Below are 25,341 nucleotides of genomic sequence, written 5' to 3' on the forward strand. Positions count from 1 at the left end.
ATTGTAACAACTCACCTCCTAGTGACACATCAAGCAGACCACAACCTTGCTACACGGAAAAGTAGTCTTACACTGCTTTAAAGGAGAGCTGCTCTTCAAGCAGAGGGAAGTAGGAAACAATGGTCTAAAAAGGAGACCAACTGGTGCAGAGAGAAAAGCCATTTTCAGGCTACTCACCTCTGGAGGCTCAGTGGAATAGCAACTGTGCATTCTCTACTGCCTGAGACAGCAGTTCTCATGGGTTGTTGGACAAATACAGCAGACACAATAATGGAAAAAAACCCTACATTTTATTGAACGCAAACAGTGGTTGGCACAGTGTAGCTATTCAAAAGCTTTGTTCGGTTTCAGAGTTTCTAGTCCAGGAAATAGGGCTCAGTGCAGCAACACTTAGAGCCAGACAGTACATTGCTATTACACCACAGCTTTCACCGACAGCAGGGAAAGAATTCCTACTGGAACAGGGAGACATTCCTTAGTCTGCTGAATCCTCTTCCACACACTGAGACACCTCCCCACCGTGTGGCTGCCTGTCCTTATGACAGTCTGTATTTGTAAACATGCTTTCTTTGGACCGCTTTGCTACTCTGGTGCCCAGCCTGGCTGCCCAGCAAACACACTGGGAAGTGACTCATTCTGGGGAGGGAGAAAGACTGGAAAACAACTTTCCAAACTCGGGAATAGAACAGGATTCCAAACGCTGCCAGTTTAATCTGGCTAAGGGGGAAATCAAAAATAATGAGACAGCCAGTAAAATCCATTAGAGACAGAAAAGCTATGCTAGGTTAGCTTTTCACAGCAACAATAACAGGGATTCCCAGTATGTTCTGCCTCCACACCCTAACCCAGGAGTGAGGGATGGGGTAGGGCAAGACTTCCTCATCATGGAAGGAAGAATAAGAGGGAAAAGCAAATGAAGACAGAAGTGGTACCAAGATAGAGGCTTCCACCTTCTGCAGTCAAATGGCCACTCTTGGCTCTGTGGCACAGAATGGTGCTCAGCCCCTCCCAGCACCTGCCATCGGGTCATTCTTGCCACTTCCACCAGGCGGTGGTGGAGGTCTGGTCTTTCTCGTCCAGTCTTGAGGGAACAGAAACTGTGCACTCACCATCACAGCCCCAGCCTGGAATACACGGTGGCCAGGACGTGGCAACAGGAGGAGAGGTCCCTGCTTGGTGGGTGTGCAGAGAGAAGTCTAGGAGCAGTGAATCCTACATAAGTAAAGAGCTGTGCTGGCATAGTCTCCATTGGTAGCAATCTGCCTTTTCAGGCAGAAGGATAGGACAATACGGGGAGGGGAAGAGTACTGAGTGCAGGGGTCTCAAGCGAATGCCCACTACAAGCTCCTCAGCGTGCTGTTTTGGCACGAACGGTGTGACATTTAATACACAGCACGTGCCCATCCAGTGGAAAGCACCCATTCTCGTCTGCTTCAATGGACAAGGGCTTCCCACAGTCCTAAACAGGGAAAGAAAAGAGGGAGGGAGCTCAATGATGGCCAACAGCAGGATAAATGCATTCACGGATGTAAGAAATGCCCCACTGGGTCAGCATAATGGCTCACAGCCCATTGCTCTGTCTCTGGTGGTGCTAATAGGAGATACTATTTTGAGGGAACAGCAAGCCCCTTCTGTGATTCCAGCATGTTCCCACAGTATACACAGCTGCTGCATTAGAGATGTTAGAGACTACAACCCTGCATAACCCTTCTTCGTGGACCTGTGGTCACTGAATGTCTTATCTTTTTCTGAACCTGCTTCGAAAATGCTCCAGATTAATTCAAAACAACCTTAGCGTTTAGTCAAGAGAGACAACAAAGAGGTCCAGCTGCTGGTGATGAGCATGGAAGCCACCAAGCTTACCTCACATTTGTAGCATTTCATGTGGAAATTCTTCTCCAATGCCACAACACGCACTGTCTCATCCTTTCCAGGCTCTGGCATGATGGGCTCACTACAGACTGAACAGCGTGGAGCATACTTCCTGCAGCACACAGAAACATGGAGGGGATCATGGCCACCGTGGTGATAGTCAATGAACATTTCTGACTGCCATATAACACTGTGAGCAGCAGAGGAGTAATAAATCACAAAGAAGTTTAAGTGGGAAAAGACCTAATTGCTATAAGGTACATTGCTGAGTCATTTTTAACTCAATGTCTGTTGATTGCATGGGCAACCCAACCCCATTCTGCAGCAGAATTAAACAGCTGTGAGGGAATCTGCCTTCCTTCAGACACCACACACACATACTCTCTCCATACCTGTGGTAGTCATCCACACAGTGAGGCTGGTTGGCCTGGTCCACAATAAAAGCGGCCCCTTCAAGAGGGGTATGGCACATCACGCAGGTAAAGCACTGGGGATGGTACGAGTTACCAGTGGCCTTCAGCATCCGGTCTGTGATGGTCTGTTTGCAGACACTGCACTTTTCCAAGGTCCCCTTAGCCCAGAGGAAACAAGTAAGACACATTAATCCAGTCCAACACTCCTGGGAGGCTATGCCACAGACAGGAGAGGCGGAAGGAGGAAGGGAAAACAAGGGAGAGCAAGCACAGCAAGCTCAGCTCTCCCACCCCAGTAACTCACAGCATAGCAGTCCTCACAGAAGGGTTTCTCATCCACGTTGTAGAACTGCTGCCCCTGCAGCTGCTTCTCACATTTGAAGCAGGTGAAGCATTCCACATGGAAGAGGCAGTCCAGGGCCCTCACAGCTGGCTGGGTTCGTGACAGAGGCTTCCGACAGAAGCCACAGAGCTCTGTCAATGGAAGAAGAAAGGGATTAGGAGAGATGAAAACCCCTCACAGCCCTGCTGCTGTCGAGGGAGGGAACACACCAGAAGTAGCGGCCTCTACTGTGGGCGGATGCTCCATATCCTTCATTAGTTTCTGGGTCAACATCTCCAGCTCTTCCACCTCCTTCATAGTCAGGCAGGAATTTCCCCTAGGTGGATCTGCACTGGAGCCTGTGGGTCTATGCTGCAGGAAGAGGAAACATTCAATCCCTGAGGACACATACAGAACCACAGAATAGCTCGGGTTGGAAGGAACCTTCAAAGCTCCTCTAGTCCAACCCACCTGCAATGAGCAGCGACATCCTCAACTAGATCAAGTTGCCCAGAACCACATCCAGCCTGGCCCTGAATGTGCCCACAGATGGTGCATCCACCACCTGTCTGAGTAACCACCTGTGCCAGTGTTACCACCCTCATTGTAAAAACACCCCGAATCTCCCCTCCTTTAGTTTAAAACCACTGTCTCTTGTCCTGCTGCAAAAGAACCTGCTAAAAAGTGTTTTCCCTTTGCAGGACCCTATCCCTGTCCCCAACTGCCTCTAGCTACAGCTCTTTCAGAGTGGTAACAGCCTCCTCTAGCCTGGGACAGACCCTCCCTCCTCATTGTCCAACTTCACTCCCAGTGATGCCCACCCAAAAGCACTGATCCCATGGCTCTGTCCCCTACCGTGTCTTTTGCAGCAGGAGGTTGCTCTGTTGGACGCGGTTTCTCCTGCACTTGGGGTCTTTCCCTCTGCTGGGCATAGGTGAAATTGGGAGGCTGTGGCCGAGAGGAGGGACCTGAAGGTGAAGGGGCTGTGAACTGAGTCTGGAGGGAGGTAGGATATCTTGCAGAGTTTGATGGAGCCATGGGAACACCGGCACCTGGTTTGGACCCAGACTTAGGAGAGCCAGCAACAGATTTAGGTGGGGTGAATGCAGGGGTAGGCTGAGCAGAAGGGAGAGAAGGTGGTGGAGGGACTGGTGCTGGGGGCTCCTTGCGCTGCTGTGGGGCTGCCCATGGGGCTGGGGTCAAATCAGCCCCAGGGGGTTTGAAAGACAAGGTTCCACTTGGCTTTGGAGTGAACTTGGAAGGAAACGAATGAGGAGTATCTTTGGATGCAGACGGTACTTCCACATGGGCTTTTGGGGCTGATGGTTTCTCCAGAGAACCTGTGGATCCTGGAGATACCTGTAAAAGGAAGCAACAGAGAGAAACAGGCAGTTGTCAGCAAGGTGGAAGAGAAAATATGCTGTCTATAGCAGTGTCAGCAGCTACCCCAGACCCACAATGTTACGAGTTTCCACACTGTTACACCTTTAGGCGTCATGACAAGCTGCAGTATCTGTGCTTTCTGGTCCTTCACATTCACTTTTGCACTATGGTTTATCCAGACATTAGTATCTTCACTACCTCCGTTCAGCAAACCAGTCATCTCTCTTTCCACTTCCAACATCCTGGAGAGCTCACCCGGGGTCTGAAGGGGTCATTCTTCTCCATGTCATCCAACATTACGGACAGTGACTCAATCTCAAGATCAATGCTGCTCATCTTGCCACGTTCCTACACCACCATCCATGAGGAAAGAGTGAGCAGAGCACATTACAGGAACAGCCAGAGAACCAGGTGTACCCCCCTTACAAGAGCGGATTTTTGTGCTTTGGACCGCGGTACAGAGCTGCTCCTTGCTTTGAATGGAGACCAAGCTGGTGAGGATGAACAGGGCACAGGCTCCAGGGTCTACAAACAGTGGGAAAATGCACAGTCCAAAGAAACTCACAGATTTAGGTGGGAGAAAGGCATCTGGAGGTCTCTCGTCCAACACCCTGCTCACAACAGGGCTAACTCTAGCTAACAAGCTAGATCAGGTTGCTCAGGGCCTCATCCAGGTAATTTCTGAACATCCCCAAGGAGGCAGATTCCCCAGCCTCTCCAGGCATTTGTGCCAGTGTTAAGCCACCCTTGGAGTGGAACAACTTTTTCTTCCGTCCAAAAGGAATTCCCCTTGCTGCAGCTTGTGTCCATTGCCTCTTGCTGTGCCCCAGTAAGAAGAATGTGTCTTCTCTCCAGCCCTCCTTTAGGTATAGCAGGCTGCGGTTAGATCCCTGCCTCAGCCTCCTCTTCTGCAGGCTGAACAAACCCAGCTCTCTCCTCATGAGCTCCAACCCCCAATGACTGCTATGACCCTTCACTGGATTGCATCTAGTTCTTTATTCCTCTGAGTAATTACACCGGGAGCTCAACTGGAAAATCTTCCAAGACGTAGCCTCACTAGAACCAGAGAGAGGAACCATCGCTGTCCTCGTCGTGCTGACTACACTCCCACAACCGCAGCCCAGCATATGTGGTTGGCCTTCTATTGCCACAAGGGTGCATTGCTGGCCCACACTCAACTCGCTGTCCATCAGGAGCACCAGGTCCTTCATCTGCAGAGAGCTGTAGCCTGGCCAGTTGACCCTAACCTACGCTGGTCCGTAGGGCGATAGCATTTTCTGCTTTCCCACATCTCAGAGCTTTCTGCTGCTGAGTTCAGACAGCAGTGAGAAGTTGTCCCAGCTCGCAGAGCGTCACAAAGAACCACACTTCCCTTGACCACACTCACCTGTGGGGCAGGTACACTGCTCACAGGCCCTTCATCAAACATTGGCGGTGGTGGTGGCAAAGGGAAAACCTCTTCTGGGGCTGGTGGAAAAGGCTCTTCGAAGGGCGGTGGAGGTGGGGGAAAAGCACAGTTGGAGAAGCTTGCCTCCTCTCCAGGTGGTGGAGGAGGTGGCAGCGGCAGGTCTGTGGGGAAGAACGAGAACAAAAGCAAGTTTGGATCATCTCTTACAGCACAAACCTCAAAAGGGGTCTTGAAGGTATTAAAGCAAGTACTTCCCAAGTACTCAAGGGACCACATCAGGGACAACTGAACTCCACAGGTTGGCTTTCACCTAGTCTAAAGCTATTTGCCGTCATAAGAACTTCCCTCGTAATCTACTGCAATTAGTTACTGGGAATAATTATTGTATAATTGGGAAACATGTCTTACTATGCCCTTTCTCACCCCTCCTCTCATTCTTTGGTCCCTAGCATACGTTTCTCTTGCCAGTCCCTGGCTCAGATTGCTAAATACAGAGCAACATTAGGAGGAGTGCCAGTGGATAATCCAGGACCCTGAAGAGGCAGTATTGTTACAGGAAAATAAGCTGCCACCTCACAGCTGGCTAGTAAGAACTATGAGAAACAAGAGGGAAGAAAACAAAGCAAGTTGGACCAACTAAACCGTATGCCTATGAGGAATCTTTGAAACTGCTTTATTTTTCTAGGAAATTAAAACATCTTTCGTTGTGGAAGCTAAAACATCCCCAATGCATATTAGGACATGAGAGACTTTGTAGAACCCTTTTTAGGCAAGCTGAAAAGCACCAGAGTGCCTCAATCTCCTATAAGAAAACCCCACTGCTTCTACCTATGCATATTTGCCAAAGATGTGGAACAGGAAAAAGACATTTTCTACTACACCACACGCAAATACATGAATACTCTTGCCTTCACTGTGGATGGAAGAAGTTGCCCTCGTATCATCCAAGCAGCAAAGAACACTGAAGACAAGGAGGCATAACTTCTACATCCCTTCTTCCATACATCCATCCCTCTCCCTTAGCTAGCCCCAGCTAGCAGTGGGGTGAAAGACGACGTTTTTCACTCCTGCTACTCCATGTGTGACTTTTAACAGCAGTAACTGAACTGTCCCATCTTTATATCCAGTTACTGTCAGCAGACTTTATGAGGACTTCTCATAAGTAACCTAAGGGAGACAATGCTGCCCTTTCACAAAATGAAATCCAAAATCTTAATTAGCTAGTGGAATGCATAAACTGCACTGGTATGCAGCACCTCTTCCAAGCCTTCTTGTGAAACAGAACTTCTGCTTTGCAGAGGAAGTAATACCAGGCTGGTATTTTTTCCTTTGAAACTACAGTTTGGGTTCAAGTTCTGTATATGCTTGCCTTTCGGTTTATTGAAATGATAAAGAATATTGCAGAATCAAAGCCCTGATCTGCTGTCACATTGTTTCAGATGCACTAAAAGCCTGTTTTATGAATTATTCATACAAACAAAAAAGTTCCCCACAAACTTACTGTACCAGATTTATAGTGATCAATACTAAATACAACATGCCTACAGCAACACTAACTTAGCCATCCTGTCGTTTAAGACAAAGAGACCAATCACTATGGCTTTGTTATATTATTATTTGTTTGAGGAGTGTATAAGAAAGGGACAGGATTGAAAAGATGCATCACAGAAGGATCAAATCAGATGCATTTCTCTCATGACTGAGTTTAGATGGTTCACCTGTACTTCAGATGTCTTGCTGGCAGCCCTCACCCAATGGTGCCAGCAGCTTAAGCCCAATGGTCCTTTTGCTAATCTTTCTGATACGTTAGTTCCTCCATAATAAGATTTATAAGGAAGTGGAGCTAACACCTAATTCTCCAATTGCATTCTTCATTGAAAAATAATTTTTAGCATCCATCCGCCGACTTCTGTACTTTATGTATTTGCGTCAGTTTGAGACCTCCCCAAAGACATCCCTAACCCACGCAACTACAGCAAAACCCCCAACAACGGATGAGGAAGAAGGTCAGAGTTAGCTGGTGCAATTCTAGGAGACAGAAACACCAGCGTGCTGACCCTTGTGACTCGTGGCTTCATAACCTGTCTCTTCTGAGCACAGAACCTGCCTTCCTACAGATCAGCTGCCAACCTAGGAATCATCAGCATTGCACACTCTAAACCAGACCGTGACAGCCATCTATAACAGCAGTTAACGTTACCTGAAGATGCATATCCTGACTGAGGTGCACCCTGATAAGAGTCTTGGGGTAATGAACAGCATCAAGCATTAGCAAGAGGTCCCCAGAGAAATTTCTGGTGGCCCCACACTGATCAGTTCCAAGTAGGGAGCCACACAACCAGGAACCCTCTGCTTGTCAGAGGACACAAATCCAAGCAACCAACAAAAACACACCACCAGCACAGGAAATAAGAAGAAAGAAAAAGAGAAAGGAAACCACGCTACAAGAAGTGACTCTGCACAGGAAAACACACCCAGCCCAAACCACCAGGCAGAAGTGTAAAACTCTACAAGCCATACAAAGCTGTTTCTGACAGCTTCCACCAGTTTTACATGCCATTTTTCATTCCTCCCTATCCCCAGCAGCAGCGAAGATGGCAACTGCAGAGCCCATGAGAAGGATCTCTGTAATCAGAGACAACCAGCTTGAGCTTAGATGAATCAACAAGGAGAACAGCATGATTCACCACCATCAGGATAAAGTTGCCTGCAACATACTTGCTCCCAGACATGCTGGCCAGAAACTGACTGCAGTTACACAATTATGCACTCAGGGAATACTATCAAAAAACCAATCCATTGCATTCCTCCGGCACCAGTGCAGGGCAGGATTGCCATCCAGCTTCCATTCTTAATGCAAGCTCTATGTACTCTGGTATCCCTTTACAATCGTCTCATCTCATCCTGGAACCTGCCAGCCTCTACAGCAAGAATATCCATCACTTGCAGCAGAGATGCCTCTGTTCTCATGTTTAGCCCTGTTCCAAACCTCACCCCCCTGGAATTTAAAAATGCACTACCTGTCACGCCAGCCCTCACCTACCTTCTGGCAGCAGGGACATGGATGCTGATGGGATCTCCCCCACCTTCCCTATCTGAGCACGCTGGGCGCCAGCTCCAGGAGGTGGGGGCAGCGGCGGCTCTGATGCATCCCCAGCCTTGAAGGGGTTCACCTTGGGTTTAGGGGCAACCACGGGTGCAAACTTCTTCTGCGGATTGTAGAAGAAAGGGGTAGAAATGTTGATGTTGACTGCAGATGTCATGCGGGTCCCCGGGGCACCTGGGGAGGCCATCTTCTCAGCTCCTAGCAGGAAAGAAGAGGGAAGAAACCAATATGAAATCAGCCTTGGGCCACAGTGGAAATCTATAGAGAGAAACATGTGAAACACAGGGATACAGAAGTTTAAGTCCATCCAGAGGCTGAGGAGCGCGAGCAGAGAGCAGAGCACTTCCAGCATCAGCACAGGAAATAGGAGGAACAGAAACTGCAGACAGCACGCTTCACCATTGCAACTCAGTATGGCATTAACCGCAAAGGGCTTCCAGCTACAGAGAAACCAAAGCCTTTTGCTGCATGAGAACCCTGCACACAGCATGCTGGAGAGGAGGACAGCAGTGGGCCACCAGAACGTGCGTTACCCACCACACAACGCACCCCAAGGGGTGCCCCCATATGTGCTCTCCCAGAACTGGAATCAGCATTTCCTCTCCCCCACTTACCCAGTAACACCAAAAGGCTCCTCTCGATCTCTGCCTGTGACAGCCCCGGTAACCTCCCCTGTCCGACCCTGGCGCACCCCTCGCACTCTCCATCCCTTACCTCCGGAGCTCTCCATGCTGCAGCAGCGGCGGCGGCACGGGCCGGGTGAGGAGCTCCCGTTGTCACCTCCCCGGATCTCGCCCCCCTTTCCCCTCCTTCCTGCCCCCGCCAGGAAGCAGCCCTGGGCTGCGGCCGCCGCTCCGCCCGTGCCCGGGGGGCTGCGAGAGGGGCAGCAGCTCCGCGGCACCGGGGCTCGGCCTTGCGCTGCGCAAGGACGCGCGGTGGGGTTGGGAAAGGCCGGCGCTCCGCTTGCAGCGGGCGGGCCATAGCAACCCTCTCCGCTCACTCCTCCCCATCACCAGGCTGCAACAGCCAGACGACAGCCCCGCCAAGCCGGCTGCTTCGGGAACCGCAGGGCTCAGGATGACAGCCACATTTCCAGGATTCCCTCAGCCCGGCAATGCAAGCCAGAAGTCTTATCCGTGCTAGAAATCTCCACGCAGCCAGAAGCTTTGTTGTAAAGCCCGGCATGCCTATAGTCCTCCTAACACCCCAGAACAATAGCGCTTTCCCCAGCACAGCGGCTCTGTGCCAATGTTCAAATCAGTGCCCCTCCACACTGCCGGCTTCTCTCACTCGGACAATAAAAGCTGCTGGGACAGATAGCCCTGGTGCCACAAACATCACCCATGGCTGCTGATAAGACCCGCCTGCCCCCATTCTAAGCGCTCCCACGATTCAGTACAGCACTGCAAGATCTAGATGTTACACTTCTCCAGGTCACAGGCGTGTAACAACACAGACAAACGTTGAGTACATGCTGCTGCACTTTTTGTTCCCTTTGTGCAGAGCTGATGAATTGCACAGGCTTCGACAAACTCTTCCGGGCTTTTCAAGAGGAGGCAGAGGCTGCAACAATAAGCAGGAGCCAAAAAGCTGTGCTGAGCATCACCCACATGATCCAGCATGGGAAAGGGTCATCGCAGAGGAGTAACAAGCGAGGTCTGTCCTCAACCCCTCAGACTTGTAGGGGTCAACAGACTTGCAAGTCAGAAGGAACTGGCCAACTCCCTCTAGTCTGCAGCTGCCCACTGAGCTGCAGAAGTTGGTGAAAAGACCTCCAGCCTTTCTTTACGGAGGTTCAGCATTATGCCCCACCGTTTCACTATGGTGTAATGAACCACCTGGTAGTAGTTCTACCGGAATTGTCACCACTGTAAGCAGAACACCACAGTGACAATGTGACTTCTGATCATGACCCATGCTGACGTTAGTCAACACAAAGACAGCCTTGGGACATCAGCTGCTTCACAAAAAAAAAAAGGCTGGCTTTGCTGCCAGCAGCTGCTACCTCCCTTAACCCAAAGCAGCCCATTTCCCAGTGTGTCATGTCGTATTTCAAGGCATCCCCATCCAGCAGCTGGCCCTGCTCATCCTCACTTCTGTTTATCCATCCACACAACCCAGACCAAACAGGCTGACAGAGGCTGCTGGCCTTGCAGAGACACCCACAGCCTTGGGTACCACCTAAGTACCCAACAGTACTGTACCTTTCAAGCAAGTACAGTACCATCTAAGCCTTAAAAGAAACAAAGAGCTTATGCAAGTCCTGTGGCGCTATTTGTAACAGCTATTGGTGAGGGAGTGTTACACCAGCAGACCTCATCTCAAATACTTCTTGTCCTCACATTTTCCCCTCGGGGGAGACATTTTTTCTTCCTGCTGTCACAGCATTTAAGATGACTCTAGTGGAGCTATGAAGAAAGATGTCCCCAGAGGACACAGTCAGGATACTTGGTTGCCACCTACACTGCTCCTCTCTAAGAGAGTAAGGAGAAGTAGGACACATCCCAGTGACACATCCTTCAGCAGCAGGGTCACCTCCCAGAAGCTCCCATGGTGGGTCTGCCACCTCTTGTGCACCCAGCTAGCTTTCAGCTCTTTGACCCCAAAACACCGCTTCCAAAAACTCAGCTACTTTTCCGGGGTAGCGAAAGTGGGAGGAAGCAGAGAGCTCAAGTGTTATTTTTCCCCCTCTGTTGGTAGAAAGCAGCTCGGTTCCAGTCACACAGGCAGCCCCCATAAAAGCCGGCCCAGCACTGTGGGCTGACACGCCGCATGTGTACTTCCCCTCTTTGCCAACTTCCTCACAAATGAGGGGAGTCAGAAGGAAAACTACAGCAAACAACATAGACTACGTAGTGAGCAGATTAAACAGATAAAGGAGCTATGGTTACCTTCATCCCCTCATACAGACTAATTCCAGAAAGTTCTCCCAGCCTGCCCCGAAGTTACAAAGCTTCAAAGAGAGCAAAGTCCTATCAGCTACGCGAGCTGCAAGGTAGAGCCTTAAAACAACCGGACTGGGAGGGGGACACTGAGATCTACAAAGTTCTCCCACACATCCTGGGCTTGCCTCCTCCCTGCGCACGGACGGGGAAACGGGAGGAAAAACCCTCAAAAGCCATGCAAACATATTCAAAACGTGAGGAAGTTCTGCGACTTTCAAGTACTTGCGCCTCCGCTCTCCTCGGGGCACTCCCAGAGAGGCAAAACCTCACGAATGAAACAAAGTTCACGCACAAAGAGCCCCAGCTTCCTCCCTCTCTAGCACATCTGGAAAAAACCACCCCATAGGTGTCCCGTACGCACACAAAAGAGAGCTCGTCCCGAATAAAACCAACACCTTCCCCCATCCCCCACTGCTGCAGCTACACCGGAGCTGCCTCCATTTCACTGGGAGGGAAGAGAACCCACCAAGACACACGCATCCCCCGAACCTCTCTTCCCCGCACCGTCCATCGACCCTAAAGGGACACTTGGTGCACGGCGAGCAAGCCCCCCGGCAGGAAGCGCGCCCTGCCCCCGGACACGGAGGCACCCCAAGACTTGCTCAACGCCAGCCCCAGCGCTGCACACAAAAGCTTCTTCGCTAAGACCAGAAAAGGGACTCACCTCTGGGGACGGGGATGGGGAGTACGCGGCACCCGGGCCCGGAGCCGGCGAGGTCGTGCTGCCCCCCGCCCGGCCGGGGAAGCAGCGGCAGTGGAAGGGGGGAGAGGAGCGGCCAAACCCCGCCGCTGCCGACAACTCACCAAAAAAAGCCTCGCCCAGGCAAAGTTGTTTGACCATAAAAGGAGCGAGGCTGCGCGGAGCTGAGCTCACTCGCTGGGGAATGCGACTGAGGTAAGGGGGGACGGCGCTCACCGCCCGCCGACGGGGCGGCGGTAGCCCCGGGCACACAGACCCGGAGTGGGGGGGGTCCTCTCCGCTCGGCAGCGATCACCAAGCAGAAGCGTTTGCCTTGTTCCCCCCCGCCCCATCCCGCTATTGCGTTTCCAGCCGCTGACCTGAGCTGTAGGAGGAAATGGAGCAGCTCCTGGTGAGTCAGGGTCCCTGCTGGGCTCGTCCACGCACGAACCAGCTGCGGGAACATCTGACTCACGCCGCCCCTCCCCAGCCTTCCAGAAATGAAAGCAAACATCAGATGACTCCGCCGTGCAGAAAAGCGACTTGTTGTACTGGCTGCGAGGCTAAACACTGAAGCGGTTGATATAAAACACCAGCCATTTGAATTGCTTTGTTGGATTGCATGCGCTGCACGCCGGTTTTATTTTTATCGCAGTGCTGGCTGCGGGTTCAGTCCTGCTTTAAGACCAGCGACAGCCTGACCCAGCAAAACAGGGCATGTAACTTTCAACTCCTGCCTTTTCTTCCTCTCCTTGCTTCTCAGCTGCACAGGGAGAAGGGATGCCAATAAAGACAGAACTCATGGGCTTTGCACAACCACTGTACTTTGGAAATTGTCCTTAATGTGGGGGTTAATACCCCTACTGTTGCACATTCCCTGGGGAATTACTGTGTTTAGTAATGCTCAGGAAACAGGGGGCTTGTCTGCTCCCAAGACTTGCCTATCAATCAACAGCATTAGTATCCTTACTGTGACTTACTCACAGGTGGGTAAGCCACAGACCACACCAGTTAGACATCCCCCCCTCCCATATGCACTACTGCAAAATGGTTACATTACAGAGCTATGCAAAAAGGCTCACCAAGGCTTAAGGAATCAAGTGTAAACAAGGTCTGTACAAAGAGGTGATCTCCCTTATTTAACCGGCTTATGGTAAAGCTGGGCCCTCTGTGAGGTTTTTCATTGTTACATACCCTGTCACCCATAGCAATGTGTAGCACTGAGCATCTCCTTACATAGCTGCCAATGTTGAATTGTTGATTTACAGCTATGAATTCCTTAGGGATATATAGCTCTTGTATAGTTACTGAATAATTCTGAAGTTGCTGCTGCTTTTATAGGCATGGCATCAGCCCCGTTATCTCCTATGATTAATGCACAAGGTAATTATGTAGGATAAGAAAGGTATCTCTGTGCTGGGTCTTCTAACACTGGCACTCTTCTAGTGCAGATGATCTCTCTTGTTCGGGCAAAGCTGTCAGTGCAGAGCCAAAAAGATTTCACAGTGGAATCACTAACTGATTTCTGGAGCAGCACAGTGCACCTTACACAATCAGCCTGACCTCGGAGCACCCTGCCACTGTTCCCTGGGCTAGCCCTGACTCCAGAGAAAACAAAGAATGTCTCAGACTGAGATCAAAAAAGGGCTGAGAGAACACAGACAAATCTGTGCTCTGATACTTTCTGGCCACAACCCTATAAATCCAGATGCTTGCATGTTTGATTTCTCACCAAGGTGGGGATGTTAAAAGCTCATGAAGGCAGAAAAAGCCTTCACGATCTGTGGGAATAAGAAAAAGAAAGGCAGACCCTCTTAGATGTTTTGTATCAACTCCCCACTGTGAGGAAACGGATAAGAAATGGAGAGGTGTTTAGCAGGTTGGACCTGTGAAAGCCAGAATTCTCAAACTGGAATACATCAGAATACACAGGGGGAAACTCTTAACTTGATTTCATGCTTGAAATACAGTGGATTTAAAGTTTGTGCTTTAAAGAAAGTAAGAATCTCCTTATTTTAGCAACCTTCCTTTATGCAGTTCTTTGCTTGGAAGTGTAGGTGTTTTTCTGCTGCAAACTGGAATCGGTGCCTTGAGATGTACACAGTTGTACTCAATCTCATTAGCTGAAGCAAAATCCTGGTACTGAATAGGCATTTAGATCTCTAGGTACAGAGATGGATCAGCAGGTATACTCAGCTTGGCGTACCAGACCTTGTAAGTTCTGGAATTGGCAGCAGTCCTCTCCATAAATCACTTTGTCCCATGCCTGAAAAAAGCATTGTGCTATTTTGGAGTATACGTTGTAGTGTGAATGCCACTCCACACCATGGGTGAAATTGATAGAATAAAGCAAAAGGGATGGGATCCAGAGGGACCTTGACATGCTTGTGAGGTGGCCAATGCCAACCTCATAAAGTTTAACCAAGCCAAGTTCAAGGTCCTACACCTGGGTCGGAGCAATCCCAGGCACAGCTACAGGTTGGGCAGGAGAGATTCAGAGCAGCCCTGCGGAGGACTTGGGGGTGTCGGTCGATGAGAAAAGGAACAAGAGCCGACTTCAGTGTGTGCTCGCAGCCCGGAAACCAACCATATCCTGGGCTGCATCAAGGGGAGCGTAACCAGCAGGTGGAAGGAGGTGCTCCTGCCCCTCTGCTCTGCTCTTGTGAGGCCTCACCTGGAGTATTGTGTGCAGTTCTGGTGTCCTCAGCATAAAAAGGACATGGAACTGTTGGAGTAAATCCAGAGGAAGCCACAAGGATGGTCAGGGGACTGGAGCACCTCCCGTATGAAGATAGGCTGAGAAAGTTGGGGCTGTTCAGCCTGGACAAGGCTGCGTGGAGACCTCATAGCAGCCTTCCAGTATCTGAAGGGGGCCTATAGGAATGCTGGGGAGGGACTCTTCATTAGGGACTGTAGTGATGGGACAAGGGGTGATGGCTTTAAACTGAAACAGGGGAAGTTTAGATTATGTACAAGGAAGTTCTTTACTGTGAGGGTGGTGAGGCACTGGAATGGGTTGCCCAGGGAAGTTGTGAATACTCAGTCCCTGGCAGTGTTCAAGGCCAGGTTGAACAAAGCCTTGGCTGACATGGTTTAGTGTGAGGTGTCCCTGCCCATGGCAGGGGGGTTGGAACTGGGTGATCTTAAGGTCCTTTCCAACCCTAACTATTCTATGATTCTACGATTTTATCTCAGTGAAAGTTAGTTAATAATTAGTGATGCCACGTAGAAGTCCCATGTTTTTCCTAACCAAAGAGAAGTTCTGACTTATATCCTTGTTGCATCTCTGATACTTCTTTAGTCATATAAATTCTGTTTAGTCTAACCACATTTTATTGATTAATGCTAAGCTGGTACACATAAGCTTTCCCTGTGCTGTATTAAATTCTATGTCTGGGCCTACTGGCAGAGTTGGGAATATATAATGGGTCTGCTTTGGTTCCCAGACTAAGAGGTGCAGGCAAGGTCAGGCCCACAGTGTCTAGGGCAGGGCCATCTGCAGCAAGTTGTCTGCATCAGTATGGACCAGCAGGTGTAATGCACCCTGGTGAGAGCTTTCCTAGGATCTGTTGTGCTCCCACAGCACAACCCTCTTCTGGTGTGTTTCTCATTCCCTTCCTCACGCAGGGTGTTCTTCATGTGAAAAGCTACATCTGGCATAGGTTAACATGTGCCACAGCTGCTGCTCCCACTCTTTATGGATGCTGTGATATGTGCAGAGCTGCCCTTCCCCTGACCAAATGGCAGCTTCAAGTGTCTCAGTCCCCTTGCAGGATGCGTGTCAACAGCTGGGTGCCAAATACAGCTGCCCTGGGGACAGCAGAGCCTCCAGTCCTCATGAGCCCAGTCATCCTCCTGCATCTGTGCAGCTGGCACGCAGTCAGGAACACTGTTTGCCAAGGTTATGAGAAGTCTCTGAACAACCAGCTACTCAGGACAGATAACTGGTGTCTCTCTGCTGCTTCCCTTCAAAAACCAAGCTTGCTTGACAAAAGCACACTTCAGAAGTGTCCCTCCCCAAGCAGGGGAGCTGTTCAGCAGCTACACAGAGCCCCTGCGATGTCTGAGAAGTGTCACTGCGGGTCTTTAAATCCCACTATGAAAAGTATTGCACAGTACACACGTACATGTACATACTTCATTCTAGTCATACACATACAATTCGATTACCCTGACTAAAACACTAGAATAGGCCATAAACAAACCAAGCCCAGAGCAAACCCTTGCTATGCAAGGGAAGGAGCTCCATTTCCAGCAGTCCCACATGGCAGGAGCTCCTTGGCAGGACATGCAGCTCCCAGATGAGTTACCACTGTTATTATTACTGGTTTATAAAGCTATTTCTCCAGAGCAGTGTTGCTTTTCCTGGGCCTCCCACCTTCTTCCCAACACCTTTGTATGTGGTGTTTGTCATGAGAAAAACCTGATGGGTCCTACCAGCAATAATCCTTTTGCTTCCTGTTTATTTGGCCTTTATGGCCATGGCCTCCAAAATGGTGTCCTCCCAAGGTGGTCAGCAAGCCTCTATCTTAAGGATATAAAACAAAACTGAGATTTGATAAGAAAGGATGTATCTGTACTGAAAATGTATTTTTGAAGTAAACCAGAAAATACTGTGGATTAGTGCAAGAGCCATGTATTATATCCAAACCAATGTTAGTCATGCAGTGCAAGATGACCACAGCAACCTCAGATGTAACACCCTGAAAGTGAAAGAGCCTTCTTAGTCACTTCTAGTTGTCCACTTGCTTTGGGAGCCACTGGGCAGCCTGCATTTCTCCAATGCAGTAAAATGGCATCAATTTTTTCCTGATCCAAGAAAGAGGAAATCTGTATAGAGGTCCAAATTTGAATGTACATGTGGAATACTGTCTGTATCCATTCCCTCCTAAGTTTCAAAAAGAGGCATTCCACAGGGGCTAGACTACACACTGCAAATGAGTCTTCTTAAGGAATGGGATAGAGAAGGGTAAAGGGTATGGTTCAATAGTGAGAGGAATGCTTTGAAGAACCTGGATGAAGTTTTGGACTGGTTCATTGCCTCAAACTCCTCAGACTTGGTATCACAGCAGACAGTTATCAGCCCTTTGGTGCCAATAGCCTACATTCAACTTAATGACCTAATTTTGGCCTTATACTTGCAGTGAAGGTTAGAGGGACACTGAGTTGTAGACTCTTTTTGACTATTCTCAAGCTCCTGGCTTAGTTTTGAGGCTGGAATGACTCCCTGAACAGACTCAGCATTCATTTTGTCTTTCAGCCTACACCAGTGAGAAGCCTATAGTATGCTGCATCCTATCTTCTTTGTTCTCTTACCAGATTATACCAGAGTCCTACATCTCCATTTGTGTTTGCTTTTGACTTGAAAATTGTACTACAGATCCCTGCACCTCCAAGCAAGGAATGGAATTTCAAGCTACCTCATTGGTGCCAGCAGACTTCCACTCTCCTAAACATAGCAATTATTTATGTGATTTGAGGGACCACGAGACCAGAACTCTTCTCATCTACAATTGTTTCAAGTCTTTTTCCCAGCTGATAGTAAACTGAAGAAGTAGTATAAATATGAAAGTATGACAAATGTTCTCTTACCTACTGCAGATTTGGAGAGATAGAAAGGAAAAGCAGCCTTCTGTGAGAGCAGAGAAAAGCCAAGATCCCCCAAAACGCAGAAGACATGCTCTTGCATTAAGTGCATGTTATGTTTCATGGCTTACTATGTGAGAATTTGCCTATAACACTAATGTGAGAAGTGGGAAACTTCTGAAACATTGTAGTGGCTCAGTATAGTATACTGTGAAAAAAAAACCCAACTCCATATATTGAAACAATGTGGATTCCAGTTAAAATTGCTTCTCTGACAAAAACATGGTCAGAACAGGGTTGGTGGAAATGTAAAGATGCTGGGTAAGGACAAGCCACTGCTCCTCAGACTGAATAAGGTTTTCAGGAACCAGTGCTAGTGAAAGATAGGTTTTGAGGATCCTGTGTTGGACTCCCTATGTGACAGGGAAGTGGCAGAATTACTGGTTGCTGCCCAGACTGGTGGCTGACTTTCCTGCACATGGACTTTAGCCCACTACTGATACATATGCCTCCATGTACTGTGCATCAATAAACATTATTATTCCAGAAGTTTCTAGTGGCTACCTCTTGAATTACATTGCCACAAAACCCAGGAAGTCAGGGTATTTCTTTCAAAGATCAGCTATGATCACAATGGGTTTGAGGACAGGATGCTCTTCTTTCCTGGCCTGCTTTTGATAGGGGATGTCTCCTAGCCAGAAGCACCATCAGGATGCCAAGGGTTGCAAGATGGTAAGAAGGTACCAAGGCAGGCTCTTCCGAGATCCTGTTCTCAGGCTTCAGTAGAGAACACAGGAAGAAGCAAGGCCCAAATATGCTTATTAAAGCGGCTGTGAGAACATTTGACCCCAAAGACTTGTAAACACAGATAGGAATGGAAGAGTCACCTTCAAATAAGCATTCTGGATCCCACCATATTCCTTATGGAGCGCAGCACAGCAGAGCAGGTAGAATGTATTCACATCCCCCAGATACAGCAGCAGGCCTGACAAAAATAGTTTGAGTCAATGTTTATTTGCCAGAGCCTACCCACAGCAGCTGTTTACTCTGTGTTATACGGCAGAGGGTACCTTCTGGAGATTCTTTAAATATGAGGGCTATTTTTAAGTCAATATTTTGCTTCTGGATATATTATACTATCATTTTTTCCAGAGACAAGGATTCAGCAGTGAGGATAGAATCAGTAGCTGTTTTAATAATAACTATTTTGTTTGTTCAGACTGGATTTTAAGACTGGTTTGGGGTATTTTCATATGTTTTTAATAAGATTTAAAGAACTCCAAAACCGTATTGCAGAAAAACAAGCGCCTTGTTTTCAAAAGAGTTAGTATATGCAATTTCTATGTGCTCCTAGCTCTCCATCTCCAGTGTATCAAAGGGAGAGAGTGAGGAGATGACAACTGATATTTCGTAAGGCAAAAACCACTGCGCCTTTTTACATAACACTGGGAATTTAAGAAAGCACATTAACTGCTTGCAGATTACTTTTACAAATGCAGTCTGAGCAACCCCACTAGCATAGCTTCAACTGGCGTGGAGGAAAACCCTAATACACACCTCACAGTTGTGTCGATGATGGCATCTGTTTTCCTAGTGCACATCATGCACCCTTTTTAACCCTCCAAAGCCACCTCCTCAGACCTCCCCTCTTGGCACTACCTGCCTGCTGGTAAGGAACCTGCACACTCTCAGTGTGACAGCCATAGATTCACCAAGTTCCCTTTCGCTTACATTCCTGGAATTTAATTTTTCCTTCTTATTTGTTAGCATCTGCTGAGCCATTCCTGGCAGGGAAGGAGTGGGAAAGAGTCACTTATCTGTGAACTCTCTCATCTTCCCATTTCATGTGATGCTGGAAAAAAGCCCCAGGCCATAGCATTAGAAACTGGAATTTCAGACCTCAGCCCAGGCTACCTCCTGTTTCACTCAGTGTGAGCAGGCATTTAGCTGGTTCAGACACAAGGTAAGGATATATGAAGATGCAGAATAGCTTTATGAAAGATCCTTGCCAGAATGGTGTTGCTGAGTGGGTGAAGCCTATGGTAGATGAAGCAAGCTAGACTGGCTAATCCTTTGATACTGAGCTTTGATATTATGAAGCAGTTTCAGAGAACAGTGGTTCTCCATGCTCAAATGGAAGGTGATGCATGATCCTGTGCAGCAGGTCAGTGTGCTACAAAGGCACTGGTGATATCAGAACAGACCAGATCACACCACCACAGTTCCAGATGGTAAATTCCTTTTCTCTGTCTTCTGTGAGAGTCTAGAAATGGGAGCTGTATGAAAGATGAGATCTTAATATATATGGAACTGAATGTGACACTTCTGCATGACTCTGGATAAAAATCAAACACCAACAAAGATGCTGAGAGAATATTACATTTGCTGAAAAGCTGCAAACCAGCAATGTTGTTCTGAAAACCCCCGAATCTACAAATCCTTAAGAAATTGAAATTTGCTTCAGAAACGTATTGTTTTAAAATTCAGCCTGCATCAAAATGAGTGTTTTTAAGGTATGTGGCTAACAGCAAAGTACTTCATTCCTCTGAGTTAGGTTGTCCTTAATTTGGGACACTCCGTCAGTGTTCAGTTTTCAACAGATAATGCCAGGATATACAAAGCGTGTGTCTCTACTTCAGCAGCATGGGCCAATCTGAGAACTCGCCATGCAGGGGAAGAGGAAAAGTAATGTTTAGGTGCTAACCATCACCTCTCTTTAGCAATATGGGACAAAATCCCAGGAGGGTTTTTTACGAGTACGCTCTCGGGGGTGTGGATTGATCAGTTCTGTCACTGCGCTAAACTAAGATGCTCTCATAAAGTTTTTTAGGAGCACTGGGTGCAGACAGAACAAGATTACATTTGCTCAGATGTAAATGTAGGTAAGCATGAGCTTGCATCACAGCTTGCGATGCAAATATATCCTATGTCTATACCTCCACCTATTGTCCTTTTTAATCTTCAGTTGATTCACACAGCCTCAAATATTTTCCCAGCTTGAAAGGACCCAGCCTTACACTTATGTTAGATAAGTCTCACCACTTCAGGATCTGAACTACATTGGCACTGCTTTTTTTATTCTTTGAACCTCATAAAAAGCCTTTCTGTTTGTCTTCTGCACCGAATGAGCTCTGAACAAGAAAGAACTGTATGAGTCATTTTGCTGTCTCATTTCCTTTTTGGTCCACATGAAAATCCTATCAGTAGCTAATACAGCTTGATATAGAATTAACTCTTGTGGCAAGTACTCCATTACTTCTATGAAGCAACCAGAACTCTCTGCCAGAAGCAGCATTTACTGGGGAATCCATACTGCCAGTGGCAGGAGGCCAGCAGAGAAGCATATTGGAGCAACAGTCCCTGAGGACGATTCCTGCCTCTACAGATCTGATACAGATACTATTTTTGTAAACATCTCCTACTCATGAACTTCATAGGCCTCTGTATTTTTTCCACAGCTGAAGACACATCTTGCAAGCAGCATGTAGGACGTTTCTCCATGTTCTTCTGGGACAGTAGTTGGTCAGGCCACAGGATTTTAAATAAGGATTTTTAAAAGGATCAGAAAAGGAGGAGGTGGTGAATAATCATTTTTCAGAGCCTGTACATTGGAGGATAGACATGGTTGCCAATGAGGCCTCTGAGGGACATGAACTAATGTTAAGATGAGGTGAGTGAGGAGGTGGCTGGTCTCTTCTCCCATGTAACAAGTAATAGCACAAGAGGAAATGGCCTCAAACTGCACCAGGGGAGGTTTAAACTGTATATTATGAACCATTTCTTCACCAAAAGGGTTGTCAGGCATTGGAACAGGCTGCTCAGGGCAGCGGTGAAGTCACCATCCTGGAAGTGTTCCCAAACCGTGAAGGTGAGGCCCTCAGTGACACGGTTTAGTGGTAGCCTTGGCGGTGCTGGGGTAACGGTTGGACGTGATGTTCTTAAAGGTGTTTTCCAACCTGGCTGATTCTATGAGTCTATGAATAATAGACAGAAGGAAGACATTTTAAATTATTTGGGGATTGGCAACGTTTACTTCAAAGTGGCAAGATTTATATTAGTAATTCTTTTTCACTTTAACTGGTTTAAATGGCAGCTAATGCAGATGACAAGGGCACATTACCTACTGGGATATAATCTGTATCCCTGATAATTAATTGATGAATAAATTTGATGAGCAGGCATGACAGTGACAATAGCTCTGTATTTTATAAGCAGTGTTCTTCAGAAAGAAGCTGTTCCAGTGTTTATAAGATGTTTATATAGAGCTATAGAGAACCCCTAGAAAAGTAGGTTTAATAGATTCATTGATGGCTTATAGAGAAGACAACAATGTTGAACACCCATCTCTTAAAAGGCAAACAAACAATTTACTGCATAAGTGTGTCTTCAGGGTTACGATAGAGGTGCCTTAGTGTGGATTTAGAACAAGTTATGAAAAATCAGAGCTTGTTCTGAAACTGCTTTGTTCTGTGCTGTAACCAGCCCCTCTACTGAGCACAAGGTCACTAGCTTTAGCTTTCCTGGAAGTATGTTTTCCTCCCCTTACCACTGCTGCTCACACCTATAAGAGTGCCCACTCTGGGTGAGAGAGACAGGCGGAAGAGGCTCCTAGAGGCATGGATCCTTGCCTGTTTTCAATCCCAAACCAAGGAGCACACACTAAAAAGTTGATTATGGCATCTCAGTCAATTCCTCTGTTGCGTTCATGGCGATGGTGCAGGAGTGGGGGAAGACGAAAAAGGCCAAGGGAGCTTTATGTTGCCCTTCCACCCTCAGCATCCTTGACTTATTCAGGCAGCCCTGAAGCTCTGCTCTGCAAACAGCAGTTCCTAACAGCTAGGACCTACAGCTCATGACAACTTGAACACAGCCACGCTCTTCCTTCTCTCTTGCCCAGCATACTTCTCACAATATGGTCTGTCAAGGGGGAGGTCTACAGCTCTACAGTAAGCCTGTAATTTAGGGGGTTGCAAGTAGCTGCTTCCTACTGCTCCTTCCTTCTGAGATACCCAGATATGTAAAGAATCCATTTACGTTTTGTCTCTCTAGATACTTAAATGTCTCCATCTCCCGACCCTGATGGAAACTTAGAGCTGAAGATTTTTCAGACCAGCATTTAAAATCAGCCCTTATAAAATGTATTTTGTACACAATTTCCTACATGAAATTACAGCCTCATTTTTTAAGAAGGCTATTATTTTCTCAGTGCTTAGAGAAAATATTCAGTGCCTGTCAGAAAGGGTATTTCAAAGGAAACAAAACAATTCAGGTTTTGGCATTTACCTCCTGTTCCTTGCAGCATTAGTGGGAAGAACGGTGTTGCTCAGGAACAGCAAGGACAGAAACTGTGGGGGACAGTTAGATTTATACTCGGTTTTAGTTCCCTATTCAAAGATTCAGTTCTGTCACTTCCCTCCTACGTGATAATTCCCATGAAGTAATATTCTCATGAAATCATATATTTCTTCAGAATGTAAAACAGCTGCTGTGTTCTTATGCTACTGTATGGTAATTGTTTTGTAGCCAAATTTAATTAGTAAAGGTTCTAGGTATTGATTGCTTATTGATGATGAGCTCCTTTTTGTATGGAACCTACAGTACAGAAGAGCCAAGCAACTGTGTCAAAGCTCACAGATGACAGTCTAACCAAGTCTTCTCAACTTCTACTAAGAATTAAACTTACTTTAAATATGGACATTTGTATATACAAGATCCATAATGAATAAATGTATGAGAACCAAAAGACGAAGAGTGTATCCTTTGATCAAATTGACTACGTTAAAAATGGCAGACAAAGCATGCCAAGACAGGTTGTGTGTCCAACAGCTAAGTGATATTGATTCCAAATAAAAAAGAGAGAAATTGTGGCATCAGAACATGCAAGACAGACATGAAGCAGTCCAATAGTTCTGTGGCGTCAATAAATGGACACTTGGGTATAATCCTCCTTCTTTCCAGTTCTCTTTCTCTGCTGTGCATACCTGACACTTGCCTTGCAGCAGCACAGGTGCTTGCCAGATCCCTATGTAAAGCAGCAGCAGACCAACCCATCAAGAACCGAAAAGCTGCTTTTCAGACAGGGCAAGTGCTAGGACTTGCTCAATTGCCTGTGGAATCACACCCTGAGGCTGAAGTCAGAGCAGAGTGATGTAGATGGTATTGCTCCTTAATGAAAGCCAAACTGCACCTGCTAGGACCCAGCATACGACTTTGAGCTTGAGACAAAGTGATAGACAAGCAAAAGCATCACACAGGAGCAATAAAGACGAGTCAATGTGACTTACCTGAAGCCTTCACTGCGAAAGAAGCCACAGCAGAGATCACTCACAGTGCAGAAGGGAGGTTCACAGAGGAACAGATTTAGACTGGGTGGGCGGGTGAGGAGGAGAAGGGGATTAATGTGAAACCAGAATTCCTCCAAGCAGAGGAGCAGCTGTGTCAGTAACACATCTCAAGCTACAGTGAGGTGCAAATGCTGTTTGGCGAACTCCTAAGGACAGCTGTCCTGGTCTGTCTACAGGAGACTACAGGTGACAACAGTAGCTGGGCAGTCACTAACCTACAACAGGTTTATCAGAAACAGGCTTTGCCTCTTAACATAGCACTCCTCCATTCTAATTTGCTTTTGTTTCCCCTTTCCTTGTATTTAGCCCTGGAAGTCAATATGGGTCCGCTTTTCAGAGATTCTGAAACACCTCTGGTTAACAAAGTTCCATCAGACCCATGGTTTCCAAGCATTTTTACAACTTAGGTTTCGACAGTGCAGATACATTGGGAAAAATAATATAACTGCATATATTCAGACATTCCTACCATTTTCCCTGTCCTTCCTACCATGAATTTGTCTGCGAACTGTGTGAGCACACTTCCTGCTTATTGTTCCACGTGAATATTATCTTCTCTCCTTAGGCTGATTGTAAGTTGTGAATGGGAAAAATGAATGAACTTACCTGTTCCCCATTACCGCTGTTAATCAGGGCTGCTCCACTGTCATGACTTGGCAACGAAGATGCTCTGAAGGCTGGTGCACCTCTCCTATGGAGACAGGCTGAGTTGGGCTTGTTCAGCCTGGAGAAGGCTCTGAGGAGATCTTAGAGCAGCTCCCAGTGCCTAAAGGGGCTACAAGAAACCTGGAGAGGGGCTTTTTACAAGGGCCTGTAGGGGCAGGACAAGGGAATAGCTTTAAACTGAAAGAGGGGAGATTGAGATGAGCTCTTAGGCAGAAGCTCTTCCCTGTGAGGGTGCTGAGGCGCTGGCACAGGGTGCCCAGAGAAGCTGTGGCTGCCCCATCCCTGGCAGTGCTCAAGGCCAGGCTGGACACAGGGGCTTGGAGCAACCGGCTCTAGTGGAAGGTGTCCCTGCCTGAGGCCGGGGGTTGGAATTGGATGAGCTTTGAAGTCTCTGCCAACCCAAACCAGTTTATGATTGATTCTGTGACTTCTCAGCAACACAGACCAAAAGGATGAGAACAAAATGGCTCATCTGGGATCAGCAAAACTCAATTTGCTGTTACTAGAGATTGGTGGAAGGAAGCTGGTGAGATCAGCCAGGCTTTTGGAGGGAAGCACAAAAGGACAGGGAGAAACCATGAGCATTTCAGAGACGGAAGGTGAAAGGAGCAGACCGG

The 25,341-nt window shown here is 47.7% G+C and overlaps 2 protein-coding genes across 6 annotated transcripts in view; one reads left to right on the forward strand and one right to left on the reverse strand.

Annotated features, from left to right (window-relative positions):
* Positions 1–268: 268 nt before the first annotated feature.
* ZYX (zyxin) lies at positions 269–24,749 on the reverse strand. 5 transcript variants are annotated; one of them, XM_065676054.1, is made up of 10 exons: positions 24,665–24,749; positions 8,442–8,702; positions 5,378–5,559; positions 4,246–4,338; positions 3,463–3,966; positions 2,838–2,979; positions 2,590–2,759; positions 2,265–2,443; positions 1,864–1,984; positions 269–1,459 (listed from the first exon to the last, which is right to left on the reverse strand). In XM_065676054.1, exons 2-10 carry the CDS (start codon positions 8,689–8,691, stop codon positions 1,349–1,351), a joined length of 1,752 nt encoding a protein of 583 aa, XP_065532126.1. In that variant the 5' UTR covers positions 8,692–8,702; positions 24,665–24,749; the 3' UTR covers positions 269–1,348. The 5 variants fall into 5 exon arrangements, with proteins under 5 accessions (XP_065532126.1, XP_065532124.1, XP_065532123.1 ...); XM_065676052.1 differs by lacking the exon at positions 24,665–24,749 and adding an exon at positions 12,509–12,607; XM_065676051.1 differs by lacking the exon at positions 24,665–24,749 and adding an exon at positions 12,114–12,467.
* FAM131B (family with sequence similarity 131 member B) overlaps positions 11,583–25,341 on the forward strand; it is a 40,396-nt gene continuing 26,637 nt past the window's right edge. Inside the window, exon 1 of the mRNA XM_065676057.1 lies at positions 11,583–12,344. The gene's annotated coding sequence lies outside the window, so the exon portion shown is untranslated. The remainder of the gene's footprint in view (positions 12,345–25,341) is intronic.

This window comes from Lathamus discolor, chromosome 4 (assembly GCF_037157495.1).
Source record: "Lathamus discolor isolate bLatDis1 chromosome 4, bLatDis1.hap1, whole genome shotgun sequence".
Taxonomy (NCBI): Eukaryota; Metazoa; Chordata; class Aves; order Psittaciformes; family Psittacidae; genus Lathamus; species Lathamus discolor.

What these genes read in the sequence shown, in the direction of transcription:
- ZYX (XM_065676050.1), bottom strand. An exon ending in CATGTCCCTGCTGCCAGAAG is followed by an intron (nt 5,560 to 8,441) that starts GTAGGTGAGGGC and finishes TCTTCCCCACAG; the next exon opens with ACCTGCCGCTGCCACCTCCT. An exon ending in GCAGTGTACCTGCCCCACAG is followed by an intron (nt 4,339 to 5,377) that starts GTGAGTGTGGTC and finishes ATGGTGGTGTAG; the next exon opens with GAACGTGGCAAGATGAGCAG.